This window comes from Corvus moneduloides, chromosome Z (genome assembly GCF_009650955.1).
Source record: "Corvus moneduloides isolate bCorMon1 chromosome Z, bCorMon1.pri, whole genome shotgun sequence".
Classification (NCBI taxonomy): domain Eukaryota; kingdom Metazoa; phylum Chordata; class Aves; order Passeriformes; family Corvidae; genus Corvus; species Corvus moneduloides.
The window spans coordinates 1,874,951-1,895,611 of NC_045511.1; the positions used below are offsets into that span (position 1 = coordinate 1,874,951).

Genomic DNA, 20,661 nt, shown 5'->3' on the forward strand with positions numbered 1-20,661 from the left:
GCTGGGGGTGGGGGGAGGATGTTTGGGCTTGGCGTGTGGCCCCACCGCCGTGCTGGGTGGGAGGGACTGGAGCAGGATGTCGGCGTGGGCCTCGTCTCTGTGGCTGCTGTGAAGGAAAACTCAAACCTTGTCAAATGACCTTCGAGGAGCCCTCCACACCAGGAAATGTGCTGTAAATGTCAGCCCCCAGGATGCAAATCAAAGGTGTTAAGCTCAGCTGGGAGAATGAACCTCGTCTCTCTGGCTGATGCAGAAAGCCAAGGCCTGGGCAGTGCATCAACCCTTGCACGGTGATAACAGAGAGAAGCGTGGTCCCACTTGTCCAAAGGAATGTTCTTTTTGGCTTGTTGGGATGTTTTGGAGGCAGCATTGAACCAGTATGTAGTGAAAGTACGTCTGGGACCTCATCACTGGAAAAGTATGCAAACTGAATCACTGTGCTCTTCTCCTGCCACCTTTTGTGTTAGGGGAATATGTTCTGCGCAAATAAATGAGAAAACAAAACAACTGTGACATGGTAGTAACTCTGGAATTGGGGTGAAAGAAACAAGCAGATGAAAACAGCATTTTGACCTGTCAATCCTTTTTGGTTCTGCTGGATTATCCCAGGACTGTATTAGAGCAGAGAAAGGTCATATAGGTAGTTTGCAAAAGGAAAAATCCTTAAACTGTGAAATTAGTGTGGTTTATACTGTCATTGTGCTTCAGTCCTTTCCCAGCTGATGCTGAAGAGCAGAGAGGTGGGTGCTGGAGACTCCATAGACAGTCACAATGTCCATCAGCCAGAGCAAGGTGGGACTGAGTCAGATGACAAAATCTCCAGCTCCTTCTCTAGGGTGGAAGAAAAAAAATCTAACCCTGGGCATGACAATTCCTATGCAAAAAAAGAAAAAAAGGAGTGCGATAAGGGTAATATTTACATATTTCTGGGTCAGGATATGTACATTGTCCATACAGGGTTCCCGAGGTGCATCCCTCTGGCAGCAAGGCAGAGTAGAGTGTTGGCTTCAGTGCCTTACCAAAACATGGAAGTGTGGGTCATGTTCTCAAAGTTCAGTAGTTTCCTTCATTGTCACACACGTATCCAATACCTTCTGCTCATTTTGTGTTGCTGATTGCATGGCACACACCATGGTAAGAGTTTTATTTGCACAGCAGTTGGATCTTTGGTGGGCAGCAGGGAGAGGTTTATCTGGGGTTTGTTTCGGGACAGTGGGATGGTGCAGTAGCCTAGGTGGGGCAGCCATCCGTGATGTTATCTGTAGCACAAAGCATTTCCATGATAAACAACATTCCTTGTATTTTAGACTAGTCTGCTATCAAAGTCAAAACAACTGCTCTGGCTTAAACAGTAGCACTTGTTGCTTGAAATGTAAAATTTATAATTGGCTCTAAGATTTGTCTAGAGCAGATTGTCGGTGTCTTTTAATATATATCTACACATATTAGTGTACATTCATTATTCATCAGGGCTATTTTCTCCAAAACTTCTGTCATTTATGCACTTCATAGGCCTTTTTAAATCCTTTCCAGTGAGTTTTTCCTTATTGTTAAAAAAAGTTTAATCAATTATATCAATTAGACTAAAAACTTGCAACTTGGTATTCAGAAAATAATTAGCAGATGGTTGCCTCTGATGTGAGAACTGGGATATTGTTGGGTGTTTATAGTATTGGCTTTGTTTTTTAAAAAGGAAGTATGGATCTGTCATTTTTATCCAGAAGTTGGAACAGACTTTGTAGCCTGATACACAACTTAATTCTTCTCTACTTAGCGTATCTCCAAGAGGAGACTTTGCCTTTCCCACCGCTACCTCACCCTCCCTTGAGTTCTTCCACATTGTTGCAAATAATCAAATCGCCTTGGAAGAATTATTTTGGTCTTTGGCCAGTCCTGAACCATAAAGAGTCTTTTTGGTTTATGTAAGAGTTTCCCTACTGACCAGGTGATACTGGGGCTCTGAGAGCACCAAGAGCTTTTTCTGGAGGGAGCAAACATCTTGGGATCTCACAGATCACAGAATCACAAAATCATTTGGGTTGGAAAAGTCCTCTAAGACCATCGAGTCTAACCATTCTGCCAGCACTGCCAAGGTCACCACTGACCCGTGTCCCCAGGTGCCACATCCACATGGCTTTTAAATCCCTGCAGGGATGGTTATCTGTCTGCAGATCTGGTTGACTGCAGAACTGATCTTCCCCTGCATTCTCCTGCTTCCTCGACTTTATAAATACATTTTCTGTCTCCTACTGCGTGATCCAAACTGTGTGTGTACATGTATGGCCTTAGGACAACTTGAACTTTTGCCCAATTTGAGACCTTCAAAGAGTTTTTCCTCATGAGATGTTCCCAACTGATTTATTGCTGCCAATTTCTTAAACTTTACCTTTTGCGCACTTGAAAAGTGGCAAAATTTGTAGAATCATAGAATCACAGAATGTTTTCAACTGGAAGGGACCTTAAAGCTCATCTTGTTCCAACCCCCTGCCATGGGCAGGGACACCTTCCAGGTTGCTCAAATGTCACTCATAAAATTCTGGAAAGAAAAAAAATGCAGCCTTGAGTCTGCTTTGTTTGGCGAGTGAGTGGTGTTTTGGGGTTGGGAAAGTCTACATAAGGTGCAGGGTTTAATTCTGAGAGTTTGGAAATTCATGAATTTCTAAGCCCTTCTTTGAGGGTACTGCTAAACCATCGTGGTCTTAATTGTGAGTTGAGGCATCCAAAATCCAGTTCTAATCTTGTAAACTTTTGTTAGCAGGTCTACTAGTCTTCTATATAAAGGTGTCAGTGAATGAGTGATTTCTAAACTCCCTTCACTTTTAACAAAAATGTTTGCTGAAAACACTCTGTTTTTCGTGGTTGTGTAAAGCCTTGCACATTAATCTAGAGAAGGATGGCTTGCAAGCCTAAGCACAGGAAGCCAGGGCTTAAACTCATTTGCATCTTCCTTAGCAGTGGTAAAAATAGGGATTACTGTTATGAAATGTGCATTTTCTGCAAATCCCATGGTCAGAAAGGCTTATGCGTCCACTTCATTTCCATAAAAGTTTTGTGAGTTGATAGACTCATCCCCATTTGTGCTTTGGTGCCTTTTAATGCCACTGAGAAATGGCTTCAGGGATTATTCTGTTTGTCAGATTTTAATTCCCTAAATTCAAAAGCATACAAAGGATTTTACTTATTTATCTGAGTGGTCAGTGTATGTACATAACAAGGGCTTGAGCAAGGTCAGGACCAGAACTGTTTCTGTAAGTTGGGTCAGTCATGGACTTTGTTCATTCCATGTGTTTAACTCTGTTCCTGGTTAGTTGTTCGGGGTTTTTTTTCAATTTAAAAAACATTCTTTGTTTGAATTGTTGACATTTTGAGGTTGTTAATTTTTTTGCTCAGACCTATGCTCTTTCTTCTGAAAGGCCACTGCATTTTCTGAGAATTGCTGTTCTTTCAGGTTAAGCCCTGAAGTGGATGAAAGTTCTGTTTTTTTATTGATGGTACCTCATTTACACGTCATGCCTTCATCCTCATGCTTCAAGTGTAATTACATACATCAATCTCTGGTTCTTTCTTTTCTTTTTCTTTGATAAAGTCAACATGTATTGTATTTTCTGCAGGGTTGCAAATGTCCTCGTAGTGCTCCTGTTGTTTCCTGTCTCTCCATGGTCTGATAGCAAGTCACAGGTTGGTCTGGCTCCTGGCTGTTGAGCAGTCTTTTTGGAAATGTTTGGAAAGATCTGTGTCCATCTAGAGATGGCATAGAGAACAATCCTGACAGGGCAAGCAAGTTCTTATTAGAGCTGTAAATCCTTGAACTGTGACTATTAATGTATAATGCATAAAATATATATAGAGATTAATAGTACTTAACGGTGTGTGATGTGTGAGTTTTGCTTCAGTCTTTCATCTTGGTGATCTTTTCCTCCCATTCCAAAACTTCTCCAGGTAGACACAGGACCTCTGAGGCTGAGCAGGGATCCCCTTTTTTCTCAAACTAAGGGATTAAGGGACTTTCACAGAATCCTAGAATAGTTTGCGTTGGAAGGAAGTGTAAAGCCCATCTCATTCCAATCCCCTGCCATGGGCAGGGACACCTTCCACTATCCCAGGCTGCTCCAAGCCCTGTCCAACCTGGCCTTGGACACTGCCAGGGATCCAGGGGCAGCCACAGCTGCTCTGGGCACCCTGGGCCAGGGCCTGCCCACCCTCACAGACAGCAATTCCTTCCCAATATCCCATCCAGCCCTGCCCTCTGGCACTGGGAAGCCATTCCCTGTGTCCTGTCCCTCCATGCCTTGGCCCCAGTCCCTCTGCAGCTCTCCTGGAGCCCCTTTAGGCCCTGCCAGGGGCTCTGAGCTCTCCCTGGAGCCTTCTCCTGTGCAGCTGAACACCCCCAGCTCTCCCACCCTATCTTTGTAGCTGCTGACCAGTGGTCCAGTTTATTTTCTGTGCTGTCTAGAAGTAGCCTGGAGTCCAGGTGTTTCTGATGTGGACCCAAGCAGATCCTGAAATGGGTACCTGGCCTTGTCCTAAGCTCAGATATATACATTTATACAGTGCTTTTGGAATCTGTACAGACTAACAGCCTGGTATGAAGACAAAAATAGCACAATTTGGGGCTACTGACATTTATCAGCAGTGTTTCTTTTCTGGAAGGAAAAGAAACAAGTATATATGTGTTTGTATCCCTGAATTTCTAGGACTTTAAGGCTGTCATTTTTTGCTATTCTATCCCAGATAGAAATGCAGTCATCTTCTTATGGTACCCTGCAAAGCTTTGTGCCCTAGCAGGTTTGCCACAAATACTTAACTCATTTAAATCATTGTGTTTTTACTCATAATTATCTAGGCAGAGCTGTTTGATTGATTTTTCCCAAAATGACCTGGCTTTTCAGTACTCCACTAAAAAAATAGTAATTGCTGAACTCTGACCAGAAGCACGTCTGCTCCTCTGGCAGTAGCTCACATCTGACACTGAAAATTCACTGCTGAGCATTTGTTTTCCTGCAGCTGTGGTTGTACAAACCTTTACTCAAAGTGATCTGAAAACAGAAATCACGTATCAGTGAAACTTGCTGAAACAGTTCTTTCTCTATAGATGAACTCCCCTGCCCTCCTGGACCAGGAAGATTATGCCCCATTAGAATATGGGTTACCTGTCTTAAAGAATTTTACTCCCTGAGAACAATGGTATTGTCTACTACAGCTTGTGTAGTTGCTTAAACTTCCACAATTCTATTATTATAAATAATACTGTATTTTACGTATATTTATTAATTAATATGTAATGTAGTTATTATATTTAGTTTGTGCACAGATGGTTTTGAACCTCATATCACCCTGAGTTTTCTATTTCTTTTTCAACCTCTCTGCCATGCGCCGAGCCCCCGTTTTCTTCACTGTCTTTCCGTTTGCACTTATTCCTTAGGCAGATCTCTGAACAAGATGTGTGGCTCACACTTAGTCTAGCACATTTCCTGTTTGCTTCCTTCATGTCCCCACCATCATCCTCTATGCTGTGAGCCTGAGGAGGAGCAAAAGATGGTATCAGGCAGGTGTGGTGTAGCCCATACAGATATTTCACCAAAGCCACACAGACTTTCTGTCTGAAGTCAAAGAGAAGCACTGCAGACATGAACAGAACTGAGGAAGATGAAACAGCCTTACCGCACCACAAGAATTAAGTAATTGCAAAAATTCAATCTGTCAGTATCTTAGAGCAAGCACTGAGACATTTTCTTCCACAAATAGTGCTCTGTTAAAGAACACAGGTCCTTAGATTTATATAAAACCCAAATATATCAATGTTTCCGTATGTACTTGTGTATCCATATCATGAACAGTGTACCAGGCATGATTGCTGAGTTGTTTTCAAGATCCTTGGCCATTAATTTGACTTAGATGAATATTTTGGGGACCAGATTTCCAAGTGGTGTTGAGGATTTTGCAGACAAATACAGGTGTCATTCCTCTGCCCAAAATCCTCACAGGTTGGTATGTTTGGTGCAAGGCAGGTTGTAGGGATAATCCTTGCTGGGGTAAATATTCATTATAGACCCTATAACAGAGGCTTGGTACAGTGCTGAACCTGAGCCCTTTTTTTCCCCCCTTGCTAATAAGGTCCAATCCTACAGATGCTCTGCAGACAATACTGCTATATTTAGCTGAAACAATATGAAACACATAATTTGCCATCAAGTCATTAGGTTACCAAACAGGACTCATGGTAAGCTTTTCAAACACACAGAAATCCCATCCTCAGAAAGACTTTGAAGCTTTGGATTGATGTAAAGGTCACATGAATTTGACTCTCAAATGTGTTCAGACTCCTTTGAAAACAGCACTTCTCTGCTCAAAGAGTCATCTGCTTTTGAAAATTCTGACTCGTGCTTGATTGCTGTTTCAGAAACCAGAGTTTCTAACCAGAACTCGAGGAAAAGAGAGTTCTCCAGTTTTTTATTAATCTAGCTCTTTAGTTTCTTTATTTTCCACAGTGACTGCCCCGTATCTTTGATGAATGTTGCTTTTCATCCAGCAGAACATCTAGATCAAGGAAGAAGCAAAGACATTGCTCTTAAGGCAGCTCCATCTGCCCTTGGCTGCATTATCTGAGTGGAGATCATCCACTGACATAACACTGTAGCCTAAGAGCAGGTCTGAGTGTTCATTTGAAGGGAAGGGGATGTTTTATTTAATGTATGGTTCAAGCCTTGTAGCTCACATGCCACTGCACTGTCTGGAGTGGGGCCAGGTGCTGCTCACTGGTTGTGGTGTTCTCTTCCTCAGCGTTAACTGAAAAAAAACCAAACCAAAACAAAAAAACCCAAAACACCCGATGTTGTCGAACTTCTGTGGTGGGGGAGTTACTGCAGTTCAGTTCTGTGTCTGTTCATCGGACTTCCCGTGGTTTTTCATCGAATCATGTGATTGACAACGCAGACAGTCTGCAAAGTTTTCAGTCTGTCTCGTTTGTACCCTTGTCCCAACCACTAAATCTGACTTCTGCTTTGTCTGGCAGAAGAAAACAAGATAGGGTGCTGTGGTGGGGTTATTCACCGGGGCTGATAAGTGGTGTCTGTGTTTAAACTGTGCCGTTCAAACCGTAATGTTACCTCTGTCTCTTGCGTTTTCAAGCACTTTCTCAGGCTGGTTTATTTTAAACTATCTGGGTTTGTCTGTCCCTGTAAGAGCTGGAGAGAAATGCAAATTATGGCTCCAACGGACCTGTTTATGTCATGGCAAGGAGTTCAGTAACTTAAATAGTGAACGGTATTGTATATTGGATCAAAAAAGGGTTTGGGTTGGGACACAACTTAAAGCTCATGCCATCCCACCCCCTGTCATAGGCAGGGACACCTTCCACTATCCCAAGCTGCTCCAAGTCCCATCCAGCCTGGCCTTGGACACTGCCAGGGATCCAGGGGCAGCCACAGCTGCTCTGGGCACCCTGGGCCAGGGCCTGCCCACCCTCCCAGACAGCAATTCCTTCCCAATATCCCATCCAGCCCTGCCCTCTGGCACTGGGAAGCCATTCCCTGGGTCCTGTCCCTCCATGCCTTGTCCCCAGTCCCTCTGCAGCTCTCCTGGAGCCCCTTTAGGCCCTGCCAGGGGCTCTGAGCTCTCCCTGGAGCCTTCTCTTGTGCAGCTGAGCACCCCCAGCTCTCCCAGGCTGGCTCCAGAGCAGAGGGGCTCTATCTTTCAACACCATCCATCCGAACAAACAGGGCAGTGAAGGAAAAAAACAGATGATTCATCCCATGCCAAGGCTTTTCCTCTGTCATTAAGACTGCCATTTAAGATGCCTTAAAACAGGCTCTCTTTTCAAGTAGTGCTAAAAATCAGGTTCATTGGAGTGTCACCAGCTGGGGTGCAAATGTGTTTCCAGGAGTAAGTTGGACACAACAGCAGCAAGGCAGAAGAAAATAGATTTGTGCGCTGCTGGTTTGACGTGCCACTTTTGGAATTTTGTTAACCATGATAAATCCCTCACCAGTGCTGGCTGGGTTATTGCTGGGAGCGCCCTGAGACTCATGTGGCCTGGTTGCTTTACAGTGTCACCTCCTGTGTGTCTGCAGCACACAGCCAAGGCTCCTGATCACACAGTTGAAGCAGTACTTACAGGAGACAAATGGCATAAATATGAATTTAAACATTCTGTGGACTATCACCTGAAAATCTTGAAAACCTTTTTGAAAATCTTAAAGCTTTTTATGTGGTGTTTAAATCCTGCTGTTACAAATAGTTATAAAGTCACTATGATAAAGAAGAAAATTTTGATTATTTTGTTTGTTAAGAAATTCTGTTTCCAGTGAACACCCTGCTAGAGAAGCAGTGTGGGTAGTTTTTTCTCTCAACAGTGGATGGCTGCCATGGTTAATCTTGCAAGTTACATCATAGAATCACTAAGGTTGGAAAAGCCCTTCTCTAAGATCACTGAGTTCAAACATTAACTCAGCAGCACTGTGCTCACTACTAAACCATATTCCCAAGTGCTACATCCACACCCCAAAGAGGCTGGTGCAGTTCTCTCTATGCTGGGCCTCTAGGATTTCTCATTTTAAATGGTTGAGAAAACGTGGCCAGCACACAGCTGTGGGTCGTTGCAGTCATCTAAAGAAGGTGGGTTTGAATTGCTGGCCTGGAATTCTGATTTTTCATGTCTCATCAGCAACACATTGAGTTGTCCTGAGCCTGCTGTTCAGGTGGACCATCAAAAATCCATCGCTCCTGCTGCTATCTGCACTCTTTTTACATAGACACATTCAAAACTGTGTATACATAGTGGCAGTGTGTGTTATCTCTCTCCTTAAAAATCTTATTCTCCTTGTCTGCATTTCCGAGACACCCCCCCAGGCTGTTCAAAGCACGTGTTGAGTGTGAGAGAGTCCAGGCTGACTGCAGTGAGTTACAGCCTTTAATCTGAAATTGATTATTAAATTGCTATGGTACGATCGCAATAAATGGTAGCATCGATCAGCCTGAAGAGAGGCTGATTCATAGAATCAATGCATGGCTTATTGCCTGAAAATAGGAATACTACCTGGGCCATTTTATGCTGCCCTTCCAGCTGAGAGATAATGGGAAAATAAGACCTGAGCATCTCAGATGCAGCTGTTGGAATTTCTAATGTAATTTTGCCTACTGTTTTAAGGCTGAAGATGTTTGGTAAGCTGCATGGGAGCCCAAGAGTGGTCCCAGGCTACTGCCATGAGTGTTTGCAAAGCCAGTAACTGTATCTGTGACATGAAGGTGAAAAAAAAGCTGTCTCTGTTTAGTTCAACTCAAATTAGCATCTTCAATCACTTTTCCCCCCCTTCCCTCCCAGAAGGGCTACCATGGGCTGCAGTTCTGGTGTGCAGCCACCCCTGGGGTGAAGAGTGACAGCTGTGTAAGACTTTCCTCTGGCTGGAAGTGTTGCTATGCTGTAATCATGGGGTTTAACCATTCCTTCTGCTGATGCGGTGCTGAACGGAACGTGCTCCTGTCTACACTGACCACAAGCCAGGAAGTTTTGGAAGGAAGTGGGGAACATTACCCTGGGGGTAAGCAGAGTATAAAGTCAGGGTTTTTTTAAAAAATAAATACTAATGAAAATATACGTGAGGGCTTGGTTGGGGGCTGCCAGAAGGGGAAGGCAGGGACAGCTTGAGAACTTGGAGCTGAGTTCGGAAGGAATAGAGAATGTCAGTGAAAAGGAGGATTTCACAAGGCTGGTGAGAAAAAAAGATAGCTTGGATGAGTACAAAAGGTATGCTAAAGAGAGGATAAGGACGCAGTGAAAGAGAGTTGGGGTGGCAGTAGGCTGGGAGACTGGAAATGAGAGGTGGAGGTGAGTATGGGTGTAAGGTACTTCAGAGTGAAAAAACAAAGTGATGCAGAAGATGAAACAGGCTGGTCCAAACAGACTTGGGGAAAAGAGGTTGCAGGGAGGTGGTAGAAAGTGGTTTAGGTGCACAAAACAGCTGTGGGAGAGTTGTCTACCACAAACTGTGTGTCTGACACAGGAAATTGAACGTGCTGGTGTACCTTTGAGATTCTGGGCTTTGAACTCAAGAGGACTTAGAAGCAGAAGGGCCTTTAACAGCCTTATGTTTTAGCTGCCTCAGTTCCTTGAACAGAGATAGTACAGAATCTTTTAGGTTGGAAAAGCCCTCCAAGATCTCTGAGTCCAGCTGTTCTCCCAGCACTGCCAAGGCCACCACTAACCCATGTCCCCAAGTACCACATCCACATGTTTTCTACAACTTTTCTACAAGTTTCCATGTTTTCTGACCTCAAGAATGCAAGTAACATGGGAGCATAAAGTTAAATACATAGCCCTGAAAAACAAGTGTCCAAGAAATGCCCCTTCAAAAGAGTCTGATCCAGCCAGAATACTTGTAACCTTAAGGCAAGGAAACAGGACATTGAGCTCAAGAAATGGGATAGGGAATCCCTTCATTATTAATGGGCAAAGAGGCTCCTTAGCCATTGCTGTGCTTGTTCTGATCATGTCACACTGTAGAGTTTATTCTTAGTCTTAGCCACAGCCTTATAAATAATAAAATGGGTCATGTTTTATCTTACCCCAGTGATCATTGTAATGCAGCTTTTGCCTGAGACTCTGCCAAGCTTAGACACAGGCAACATTTAGAAGTGGATAAAGCGAAGAGCACAGTACAAAAGTAGACTCAGCTCTTTTCAAAATACACACTTACCAAGACTGAGCCTGGTGGGTTTGCAGTGTGCACTGCTTTGGGAGGGAAAAAATGAGAAAAATGGGAAATTGAGGTTGCAGCATGTCTGTCTATTCTCTCTGGTGACCAGGGACAGGACCCAGGGAACAGCTGGAGCGGTGCCAGGGAGGTTTAGGTTGGAGATCAGGGAAAGGCTCTTCCCCCAGAGGGTGCTGGGCACTGCCCAGGCTCCCCAGGGAATGGGCACGGCCCCGAGGCTGCCAGAGCTCCAGGAGCGTTTGGACAGCGCTGCCAGGGATGCCCAGGGTGGGACTGTTGGGGTGTCTGTGCAGGGCCAGGGGCTGGAATGGATGATCCTGGTGGGTCCCTCTCAACTTGGGATATTCTGTGATCCTATGGTAACACAAGCTGTGTTTATTCTTTCAGCCCTCCTGAAGGATTCTCCTGCTAAGGAGCCAAGTACAATTATTCTCAAAATGTTTTTTAGGGAAAAGTGCAGTAAATAGGTCTGTACATGCAGAAGCAAGAAGGCTTTTTAGGAGCTGCTAAAAATGACAGTTTTCCTTAAGACCTTTGTGTTTTGTAAAGGATTCACGTGTTTATAGTGTGTTAACAGGCAAATGGATTGTGACCAATGGTAAAAGGCTTGAATACGATACACTAATGTAGCATTTGATTCAAAGAAGAAATTATAAATGATCTCTTCATCCTATAAATATTTTCCTTGGGTTCTAATGGTTTAGTTCCTTCCATTATTTTTTTCACCAAACCTCTTTCTTCAGTGTTTATGTGGGCTGTGTGTTTGCAAGCAGGCATGCAAACCTTCGCTCACTGGACTCTGGCTTCTTGTTGCAGAAGTTCCCCGAGCTGAAGTTCAAGTACGTGGAGGAGGAGCAGCCTGAGGAGTTCTTCATCCCCTACGTGTGGTCCCTGGTCTACAACTCCGCCGTGGCCCTGTACTGGAACCCCCGTGACATCCAGCTGTTCACCATGGACTCGGGCTGAGGGACAGCCTGGCCAGGCCAGCCCCACTCCGTCTTTCAGGAATTGAACCTCTGCACCCCTTCCAACCTGACCCCCTCCAACTGCCCCCTCTGACCCCAGAGCCAGTGTCCAGCCCAGCCTCATGCTGGGACAGACTGGTGTGGGGCACCGATGGCTTGTAGGCAACCTTGTGTTTATAGTCCATAACCTAGAGCTTGTTTGATGAAAATGAGGCCTTACACATGGGGTATGATGTTACTACCAACCACAGACCTGATTGTCCTTTTAACTTAATGGGCTAAATGAGATTGCAGGCTTTGATTTGGAAGCAGCGTTTGTATTTTTGGCTCTTTCAAGCGGGCAGCTTCCTTGGGTCAAGCTTCAAGCTTTTTATGGTCTCTTGAATGCTGCTGTGGGTTGTTCGTTTCCTAATCCCGTGTTTTCACTCACAACCCTTCGTTTCCGTGGCACTGTCAAGGCTGCAGCCCTTAAATTGCTGTCTATGCTGTCATCCAAGGGAACTAAGCAAGCAGCATCTTAATCAGATTAGCTCCCAGGCAGATTCAAAACACTTGATTTAGATGTTGGTGGGCGGATCTTCAATATCAAGTCTTTTGTTGTTGTTGTTGTTTGACTGGCAAATACTCTCCAGAGGGCAAGAAACACCTGCTTTCAGAGTCAGGTCCCTTACAGACTTGTTTTTCTGTGCCCCTGTGCAAAATTGTTCCTGGAAATTGAACGTGTAGGGAAAGGGGGGAAAAAAAGAAGTCCAAAGAAAATAATTACAAGATTGTAAAATAGACCAGTGTCCTGTAAAACTGTGCGTAATGGTGACAGTGTGTTTTGGGGATCCTTGACAAAGCTCTGTGTTGAAAACCTCCTGTTGACTTTTAAAGTTTTATGGCAGAAGTATAAATTTATCTGAATGTAGAATACTACTCTCTTTTTTTTGTTGTTTTCAAGTGCCCTTTCCTGATACACCTGTTTCAGCAGTGGGAAAAGCAAAAGAAGTGGTGTGATTTTGAAAGAAATCTCATTTTTCAAAGCGGGGATCATATTTTGGGGATGCCTGTTGCACACACGTGCACCCACTCTCCTCGTCCCACGTGTTGCTGTGTGGGGGACTGTCACCAGTGGATTGCATGCCAAAACTTCAATTTTGAGGAATTAGTTCCTAAAGATATGTGCCAACCCTCTGTATTCACTGCCTGCTCCAGCATGTTCTGTTTGTTGACCTGAGGAATTGGGTGCGTTTGCTTTCAGAAAGTCCTTTGAATGGCTTTAAATAGAATTTCTTGCACCGTTTCGTCTCCCTGAAAGATGTGCTAAGATTGTACTTTCCTTTTATCTGCTTATTTAGAGACAGAAGTCCATTTGAGTCCTACACAAATGGAAATGCTGGCTTATTAAAAAAAAAAAAAAAAAAAAAGCTTTCCAAATTTATTTCAATATAGCTGCAAAGGAATATATACAGCCCATGAGCATTTAGGACTTTGAAATGGCAGATGCTTTTGAGAAAAGGCAATGGTAAGACTGGAGATGCAGTGTTTTCTTAGGCAAGTAAGAGAAATGAATGAACCATGACTGAGCTGCACATAAGTTGATCTGTATTTTGGATTTATTCTGTTTTGTTTTGGTCTTTGAGCAAACATCTAAAGGGGATAACTATTCTTGGTTACTGTAGTGATTTGTAATTTTGTCTTTATTAAAAGACTAAGAGTGTTTGTGAGTCAACAGGGCTGCCCAGATTTGGAAAGGTCAGTCTGAAGATGCACTTTTAAACTGTGGATTCTGAAGCTGCTGGGCTGGCTCAGTGTTCATCTGTTTTAAACACCCCAGGGTGAGCAGAACCAGAGAGGCCCCGCCAGGGCAGACACTGCTCAGCCAGGTGTCAGACTGCAGAAAACCTGATTTGTCTGTGAAAGGGCTTTTTACAAGAGAGGGGCACATGAAGCAGCAATCTGATAGACTAGGTCAAACCAGCTGCTGAACCAACATCAGTGTCACACTGAAAATTCTCTCTCACTGTCCTCCTGTTGTGGTGACACCGAGGTGCAGAGGGTTTGTTCTGATAGCATAATTTCCTTCTGCATTTCATGAAATGCCCTGCTCCCGGGTCCCAGCTGGTTTGGAACAGCTGGAGTTACCACCTGAAGCCAAAACAGCCAAGCCAGACCAAGATTTAGGCAGAAATCCATGCTGGCCCCCTTGGCTCTCCCAAGAACTGGAGCATGATGTGGGCCTGGCAGTGTCCTGACGTCTGCAGTCTGGTACGGTCACAAATACTCTGTTTTTCCTTCACCTTAGGGATCCTTTTCATTACTTTGTGTGAAAGATTTACTATGCGAAATTACAAAAATAAAAAAGATAAAACAGTAAATACAGGGTGGTGTGTTTTATGTCATGGGTCTTGGTGTGGTCATCAGGCCCAATGTGCATGAGGTTTTATAATGTCTTCCGTGACGTGCAATTAAGAAGAATGTAATTTTATTTCTTGTATAGAGTAAATTGATGTCCAAGTTAGTGTCTGGTGGAAGGAGGAAGGTGTCATGCTGCAGTGTCATGTGGAATGTCAGCTCAGCTTTATGGTCGCAATGGCCATGGCCTGGTGGGGCACTGGGCAGTTGTGGGGGACAGCAGAGGAGGGACAGGGTTGTCCACAAAAGGCTGGACCTGATGTGTTGCTGCACCCTCAGCTTCTCTTTCCTATCCATTTCAGCTGATGGTGTCTCTGGTTTTGGGGTGTGGGATGGGTGTTGCAGCAGGACCTTCTCCTGACCGTGCTCACATTTGGGGTGACCTAATTGTGGTCTTCCAGTGCCTGAAGGTACTGACAGGAGAGCTGCAGAGGGACTTTGGAAAGGGGCCTGGAGGGACAGGACACAGGGAATGGTTTCCCCCTGCCAGAGGGCAGGGCTGGATGGGATATTGGGAAGGAATTGCTGTCTGTGAGGGTGGGCAGGCCCTGGCCCAGGGTGCCCAGAGCAGCTGTGGCTGCCCCTGGATCCCTGGCAGTGTCCAAGGCCAGGCTGGATGGGGACTGGAGCCACCTGGGATAGTGGAAGATGTCCCTTCCTATGGCAGAGGGTGGAGTGGGATGAGCTTTAAGATCCCTTCCAACCCAAACCTTTCTGAGATTCTATTACAATATTCTTGTTCTGAGTGCTGATCACTGGTGTTACAACCTGCCTGGGCTCTCTGAACAGCTCTGGAGAGAGAAATCCATTGCTTCAGGGCTGAGGAGAAGGCAGTCCTGCTCTCAGAGGACCATCCCTTCCAGAAGACCAAACAGGCAGGAAACGCAGCAGCTGTTTAAGTTGTTGGTGAAGTGGGAGTTGGGCTTGTGGAGCCTCATGCATGGGCCCCTAGTGAGGCAGAAATCCTCCTTCCTCAGGCAGTAGAATGAAACTGATCTTGCTGTGAAAGTGAGATGGGAGTTGGAAGATGTAAATGCATTGGGCATCATTCACTTTGGCAAAAGCAGTCCAAAAACCTTCCAGGTTTCCTGGCATTTCTTGACCCTAATAGCCTAAACCCAAAGAATATTGGTTGGGGGGGGAAAAAAAACCAAGCTATGTTGTACATGCCACTAGACTGTTGATCTACCAGTTAAACAGGAAAGGAAGAAGCAAACAACTCCCCTCCCTTCTTTGGAAACTCTAAAGATTTTGTACAACCTTTTCTGCTGGTTTTATCATTGCATATGTTGTTTAATTCAGCCAAGTAAAGGTCAAATCTCATCTTATATTTAGCCAGCCCCAGGCTCTCTCCTAATGGATGGGGCTTGGTCTGCAAAAGCTCTGCCTTCTGTGCTGGAAGAGCAGGAGTTTTCTATATGATTGCACTTCTTAGAATCACCTGACCACCAGAAACCCTTTCCCATTTCTACCCATTCCCCCTTTGGCCATCTTATCTGAAAATTTGTACCATTGGTACTGGCAATACTGTAAAATTCAGCATCCCAGCTGCTTTTGTGTTTGATTCATTGTTAATTTGAGGATTTGAGGGAGATATTATTATCATATTTATTGTCTGTTATTGCTAACAACTAGCAGTGTTTAAGGTAATAGTTGCACATCTGAGAGCAATACACAACAGCCTCATCCTGAGCCCCTGGATTCTGAAGCCTCAGCTCTGGACGCATCCTGGCAGAAGCTGTGGAGGCTGTGAGCTCTCAGTACGGTGCAGGTGTCCCTAGAGACTGACTTGGCAGGACAGGATGTCCTGGGTGCCACCAGGCTGGCTGTCAGGGTTAGGCTGGATGGGGCTGGGAATTGTTTTGGGCTTGGCCAGAAGGCTGACTTTCAAACTCTTAAGAGTTACTCATTGGTGGTGCCTTTGCACAGGTCAGTCATGACGCTCAGATGTGTGTGAAGGGTTCAGGGAAAGGATCACAAGGCAGGGAGTTTCCCTGTTCTTTTTGCTTTCAGGAAAGGAGCCTGTTGGCAGGACATCCCCGGGCTGCTGTGACATCACCAGGCAAGTGCTCCAGGCCATCCTCCTGCATGAGGCATCAGCACGAGTCACCAGCAGCGTTCATTGCCTGATAACAGCTCTGCCAGCTGAAGATAATGGTATTTCACAGGCAAAAGGGCAACTCTTACAACCTCCATTGACCCCAACAGCAGAGCTGTACTTCCTGCTGTGACTTCGGGAGCAGCAACTCATAAGGAGCAGAGCAGGGAGGTGCTGTGGGCAGTGGAGACGATGGCTTAAAGTAATTGTAGAGTGTTTGGGTTGGAAGGGACTTTAAAGATCCCTGGGCTGGAGCCCCTCTGCTCTGCAGCCAGCCTGGGACAGCTGGGGGTGTTCAGCTGCACAAGAGAAGGCTCCAGGGAGAGCTCAGAGCCCCTGGCAGGGCCTAAAGGGGCTCCAGGAGAGCTGCAGAGGGACTGGGGACAAGGCATGGAGGGACAGGACACAGGGAATGGCTTCCCATTGGGAATACTTGGAAGGAATTGCTGTCTGTGAGGGTGGGGAGGCCCTGGCATAGGTTGCCCTGAGAAACTGATGGGGCCATGGAAATGGCTGCAGAGTTGCTTTCTCAAAAGCAGCAACCCATGAGCTAGAATCCCTCCTTTGCCAGCCCCTGACTAGAGGTTTTGGCATCCCCTCACTGGGAATACCAGGGATGTCCCTGGAGTAACAGCGCTGTAAAAATGCTTTGCATTTTGTGGGCAGTTAACGCCAAACTGTGAGGTTCCAGCTGAGATTACAGCTCGTAATCGTTCAGTCAGCAATGCTGGGTTATTGCTGGGTGGATGCATTTCGGATGTTAGGGCTGTGCTGCCTGCCTGCAAATGAGTTACTCCAAGGAGCCGTGTTTGGTGTTGGAGGCTCTGCTACCACCCATGGACTGTGGCAGCACTTACACGTACTCAGATAAATGAAAATGTCACTATTGGTGAATCCCTCCAGATCATGAATCCAATACACCGTGGAGCTGCCAAACTGGGACAATTTGAATGAGACATTTAAAGAGGAGAGATGATTTTTTTTTTTTTTTTCTTTTAATGCTGCTGAAGTGCACGGCATAATCCTTCATCATCACTTTAAAAACTGTCTTAAAATTAATCCAAAATGAATATGTCTTGGCAGACATGATGAAATGTTCAGCTGTACATAATGTTTGTGCCAGATGTCTTGGCAAACTAAATGGCAGACTACAGTCTTCCTTGCAGTCACTTTGTGCTGCTGAAAGCCCTGAATGTGATGGCACCCGGGGAAAATTGAGGATCCGGAGACGAGCAGTGACAAAGTAGGTGACGTCCCAGTGATGCTACCCTGGCCCCTCCTCCTATTTATGAAACGACAAAAAAATGCTTTTCAAAGAGCAAAACAGCTTATTAAAAACTGGCAATTTAAACTAGGAACAGCTGTCCTCGGCCTGCTGCTTCTATTTTTGTCCCTGGAGCTGTTGTCAGGGTCCATCCCCTCTCCCGGCGCAGCTCCTGCATCCCAGCCTGCAGTGCCCCCCATCATGAATCCTGCTGGGTGTGGGGCTGGGAGTGCAGGGGACCAGGGGTGCTCAGCCCCACCAGAGCTGTCTGTCCCTGTTTAAGGGCTGTATCAGCTCAAGAATAATGGGAATAAACCACTTGAGCAAAACCATGTCTGGAGATTCAAAGCCTCTTCCAAAACAGGTGCTTGAAGACCTAAAAATGTGGGCTTTTTCCTAAAACAGCCTTGTGTGTTGTTTTGTTGGTCAGGATGGTCCTAGAGGGGGGAAAGCCCACCACCATTCCTTGATGTAGGATATTCAGTGTCCATTATATTTACTGGGCTGAGCTTCAGATTAAATGTTCTGCTTGGTGCCTTGTGTCCTGTCCGTGTCTCTGCAGTGCTGAGCAGTGGAGCAGAGACAACCAACCCTGAAGTGAAGCTCTTTGTGATGGCTCCAGGAAAAAGCCCTCACCTTCCTCCCCCTCAAAAAAGCAGCTTTGGCGTCTGCAGTCTTGCAAGTCTCTCCCAACTGAAATACAAAGTGAAAATTAGATTTAAATTCTTTTCTTTCTCCTGAATCAAATCTCACAGGCGCCAATTGCCCTTTAAAAGGTCAAGCTTTTAGCCCACAAAATTGTAATCGATACATTATTGACCTAAACAATGGCCATAAATTCCAGGCCACCTTTGTCTCCTTGCTTGGCTTCTCCTCCTTCCTGGTAGAGCACATTTGGTCCAGGAAAGTGGCCCTGGTCAAGGTGGGATGGAGAGGGCTCGTGAAACCTCGTGTCTACAGCAGGGCTGGAGAAATGTGAGCATCACTAGCACCCACAGAGCAGGATTGCCTCTCCTTCCTTCCTTCCTTCCTTCCTTCCTTCCTGCCTTCCTGCCTTCCTGCCTTCCTGCCTTCCTGCCTTCCTTCCTGCCTGCCTTCCTGCCTGCCTTCCTGCCTGCCTTCCTGCCTTCCCACTGGATTTAATAGATGTTCTCCCTGCTTGAGTCTGGCCAGTTTTGGACTGGAAAATGCCCCCTGGCCTGGTCAGGAGGTAAATTTCCCACACGTCCATCCCTAACACAGACCCAGATGTTTTCCAGCAGTGCATCTTTCCCTCCTCACCACGCTGTGTTTCCCTGTTCAGTTAGGGATGTACACCCACACCAAGAGCCACACCAGCAAGTGACCAAGGGTCCCACATCCAGGTCACTGTGGCCACCAGGACCAAGGGTGGCCTTGGGAGGATGGAGGTGATGCTCTCCAAGACAGGGAATGAGAGGACAGAGCCTGGCCCACGTCTCCACACAGCAGGGAAGGAGTAAGAGGCTGGAGCGTGGGTATGGGTGGGTTGATGCCACGTTTGAGGGCACCAGGCTCCCCACTTGTGTGTACCAGACAGATGGCAGAGGTCCTTCTTGACTGTTTGGGAGAGAAACAAACATTTTCAGGCAATACCTTCCTGCTTGTTGTCACTGACTGTGCAGCCAAGTGAAAGTCCAGTGAGTACCCAGAGGAGCAGTGCTAGAGAATAAGCCAGAAGCCATGGTCCTGACTCAAGGAATGATTAATTAGGAGGGAATTACACTGATTAGGAAGGGACTGAGCCTAGAGAGGCAGCGTGGATGTATATGTATGTGCATAGTGTGTATATGTGGTACATATGCGTAGAGACAGAGGACTTACATATACACATGTCAAAATGGCACATCATTATTTTTTATGGTTGTTTTTATATCATCTATAAAATGACCCGTTTTCTGATGTACCACCCTGTCTGATGAAGGGCCACGAGTGGGAGCACAGCACTGGCTGGGTTTGGGTGGGTGCCCTGGACAACACTACAAAGAGGCAATGGACAAGCAGTGGCCGCAGGTGACACCTCAGCTGCACTTGGGGTAGGACTTTGAGGTGACACCAGGCTTTTTCAGGCACCAGGGGGTGCAGGGAGGATGAGGACAGCACAACCCAAGTCATGAGGCTGCCGGTGCCGAATTCGCCTCTTCCATTACCTTGTGCCTCGTGTTTATGTTGTGGCTACCAGCATTAAGTGAGGGCAGATTAGTTGTGTTTGTGCAGCTGCCAGCCTTGCTGTTGTGACATTTCCATCTGCCCTGCTGTTGTATAAACCTCTGCTCCTGATGAAATTAAGAGCGAGGAAGAAATCCCTTCCTTCCCCAACCTTCACGCCAGGGCAGCTCAACCGCAGCCTTGGGCATCAAGTTCCAAAACTTTCCTCCAATGTAGGCCTGAAATCCCCTGTCTTGCCCTGTGGCCTTGGCCTGCTCTGCAGTCAACAGACATCAAAAGCCTTGTTTGTACCGGTGTGCTTCAGCATCACATCTGGCTCTGATAAGCTTCAAGGGCTGACAGTCCTCTTCAGGTCAAAACAATTTAGGAGCTGGTCCTGGGAAGCCCGTCTTTCATCTCTCTGGTGTGCCGCAGCAGCAGCCAGCAGCAAGGGCAGCAGCTGCCCACGCCAAGGCAGACCCTTATCCTACCTCCTTCCTCAGAAAAGGTCCAGTAGGATGGAGAGCATCCCTGAAATGTTCCTAATCACAGCCTGCAGAGACTTGGCTGGTGGATCCAGAGCTTTTTCCTTCGGTCTGGAGCCCAGATATGGGGTTCATGAAGTTGGGAATAGTGGCTTTCTACACCTTCTTCCCAGTCAGTGCCCCCAGCCCCATAATGGACCCTGGGGACTAGAGGTTGTCCATTGAATCCTCTCGATTAAAGAGACTCAGAAGAGGATTTGTAGCTTTGCACTCCCAGTTTAAGGCCAGGTGAAGAGAGGTGAGGCTCAGGACAGGTGGAGAGGGGTTGGGGTTTTTACTGATGCCTTTGCAGCATGCCCCTCCGAGTTTTAAGAGTATCTTTGCTTAGTAGCTTTCTCCTACCTCGACAGTAACCCTTGGGATGGCAACTTGGTGGGATGCGTGTGGGAGATGATGAAAGACAGGGAGATGAAGAAACTTGTACTAAACACTCTGTTGGCTCTTGGCCTGAGACGCTGGGCCTGCTCAGGGCCTTGCCAAGATCGTATCTGGGAGGATACGCTGATGATGACAGCCA

General features: G+C 46.1%; 1 protein-coding gene across 12 annotated transcripts in view; it reads left to right on the plus strand.

Moving 5' to 3' along the window:
• Positions 1-14,034, plus strand: part of DYM (dymeclin) — a 212,054-nt gene extending 198,020 nt beyond the window's left edge. For all 12 annotated transcript variants that reach the window (XM_032095567.1, XM_032095568.1, XM_032095569.1 and 9 more), the window contains one exon: positions 11,526-14,034. In XM_032095567.1, the coding sequence (XP_031951458.1) occupies positions 11,526-11,675 (150 nt within the window). In that variant the 3' untranslated portion in view covers positions 11,676-14,034. The remainder of the gene's footprint in view (positions 1-11,525) is intronic.
• Positions 14,035-20,661: the final 6,627 nt, after the last annotated feature.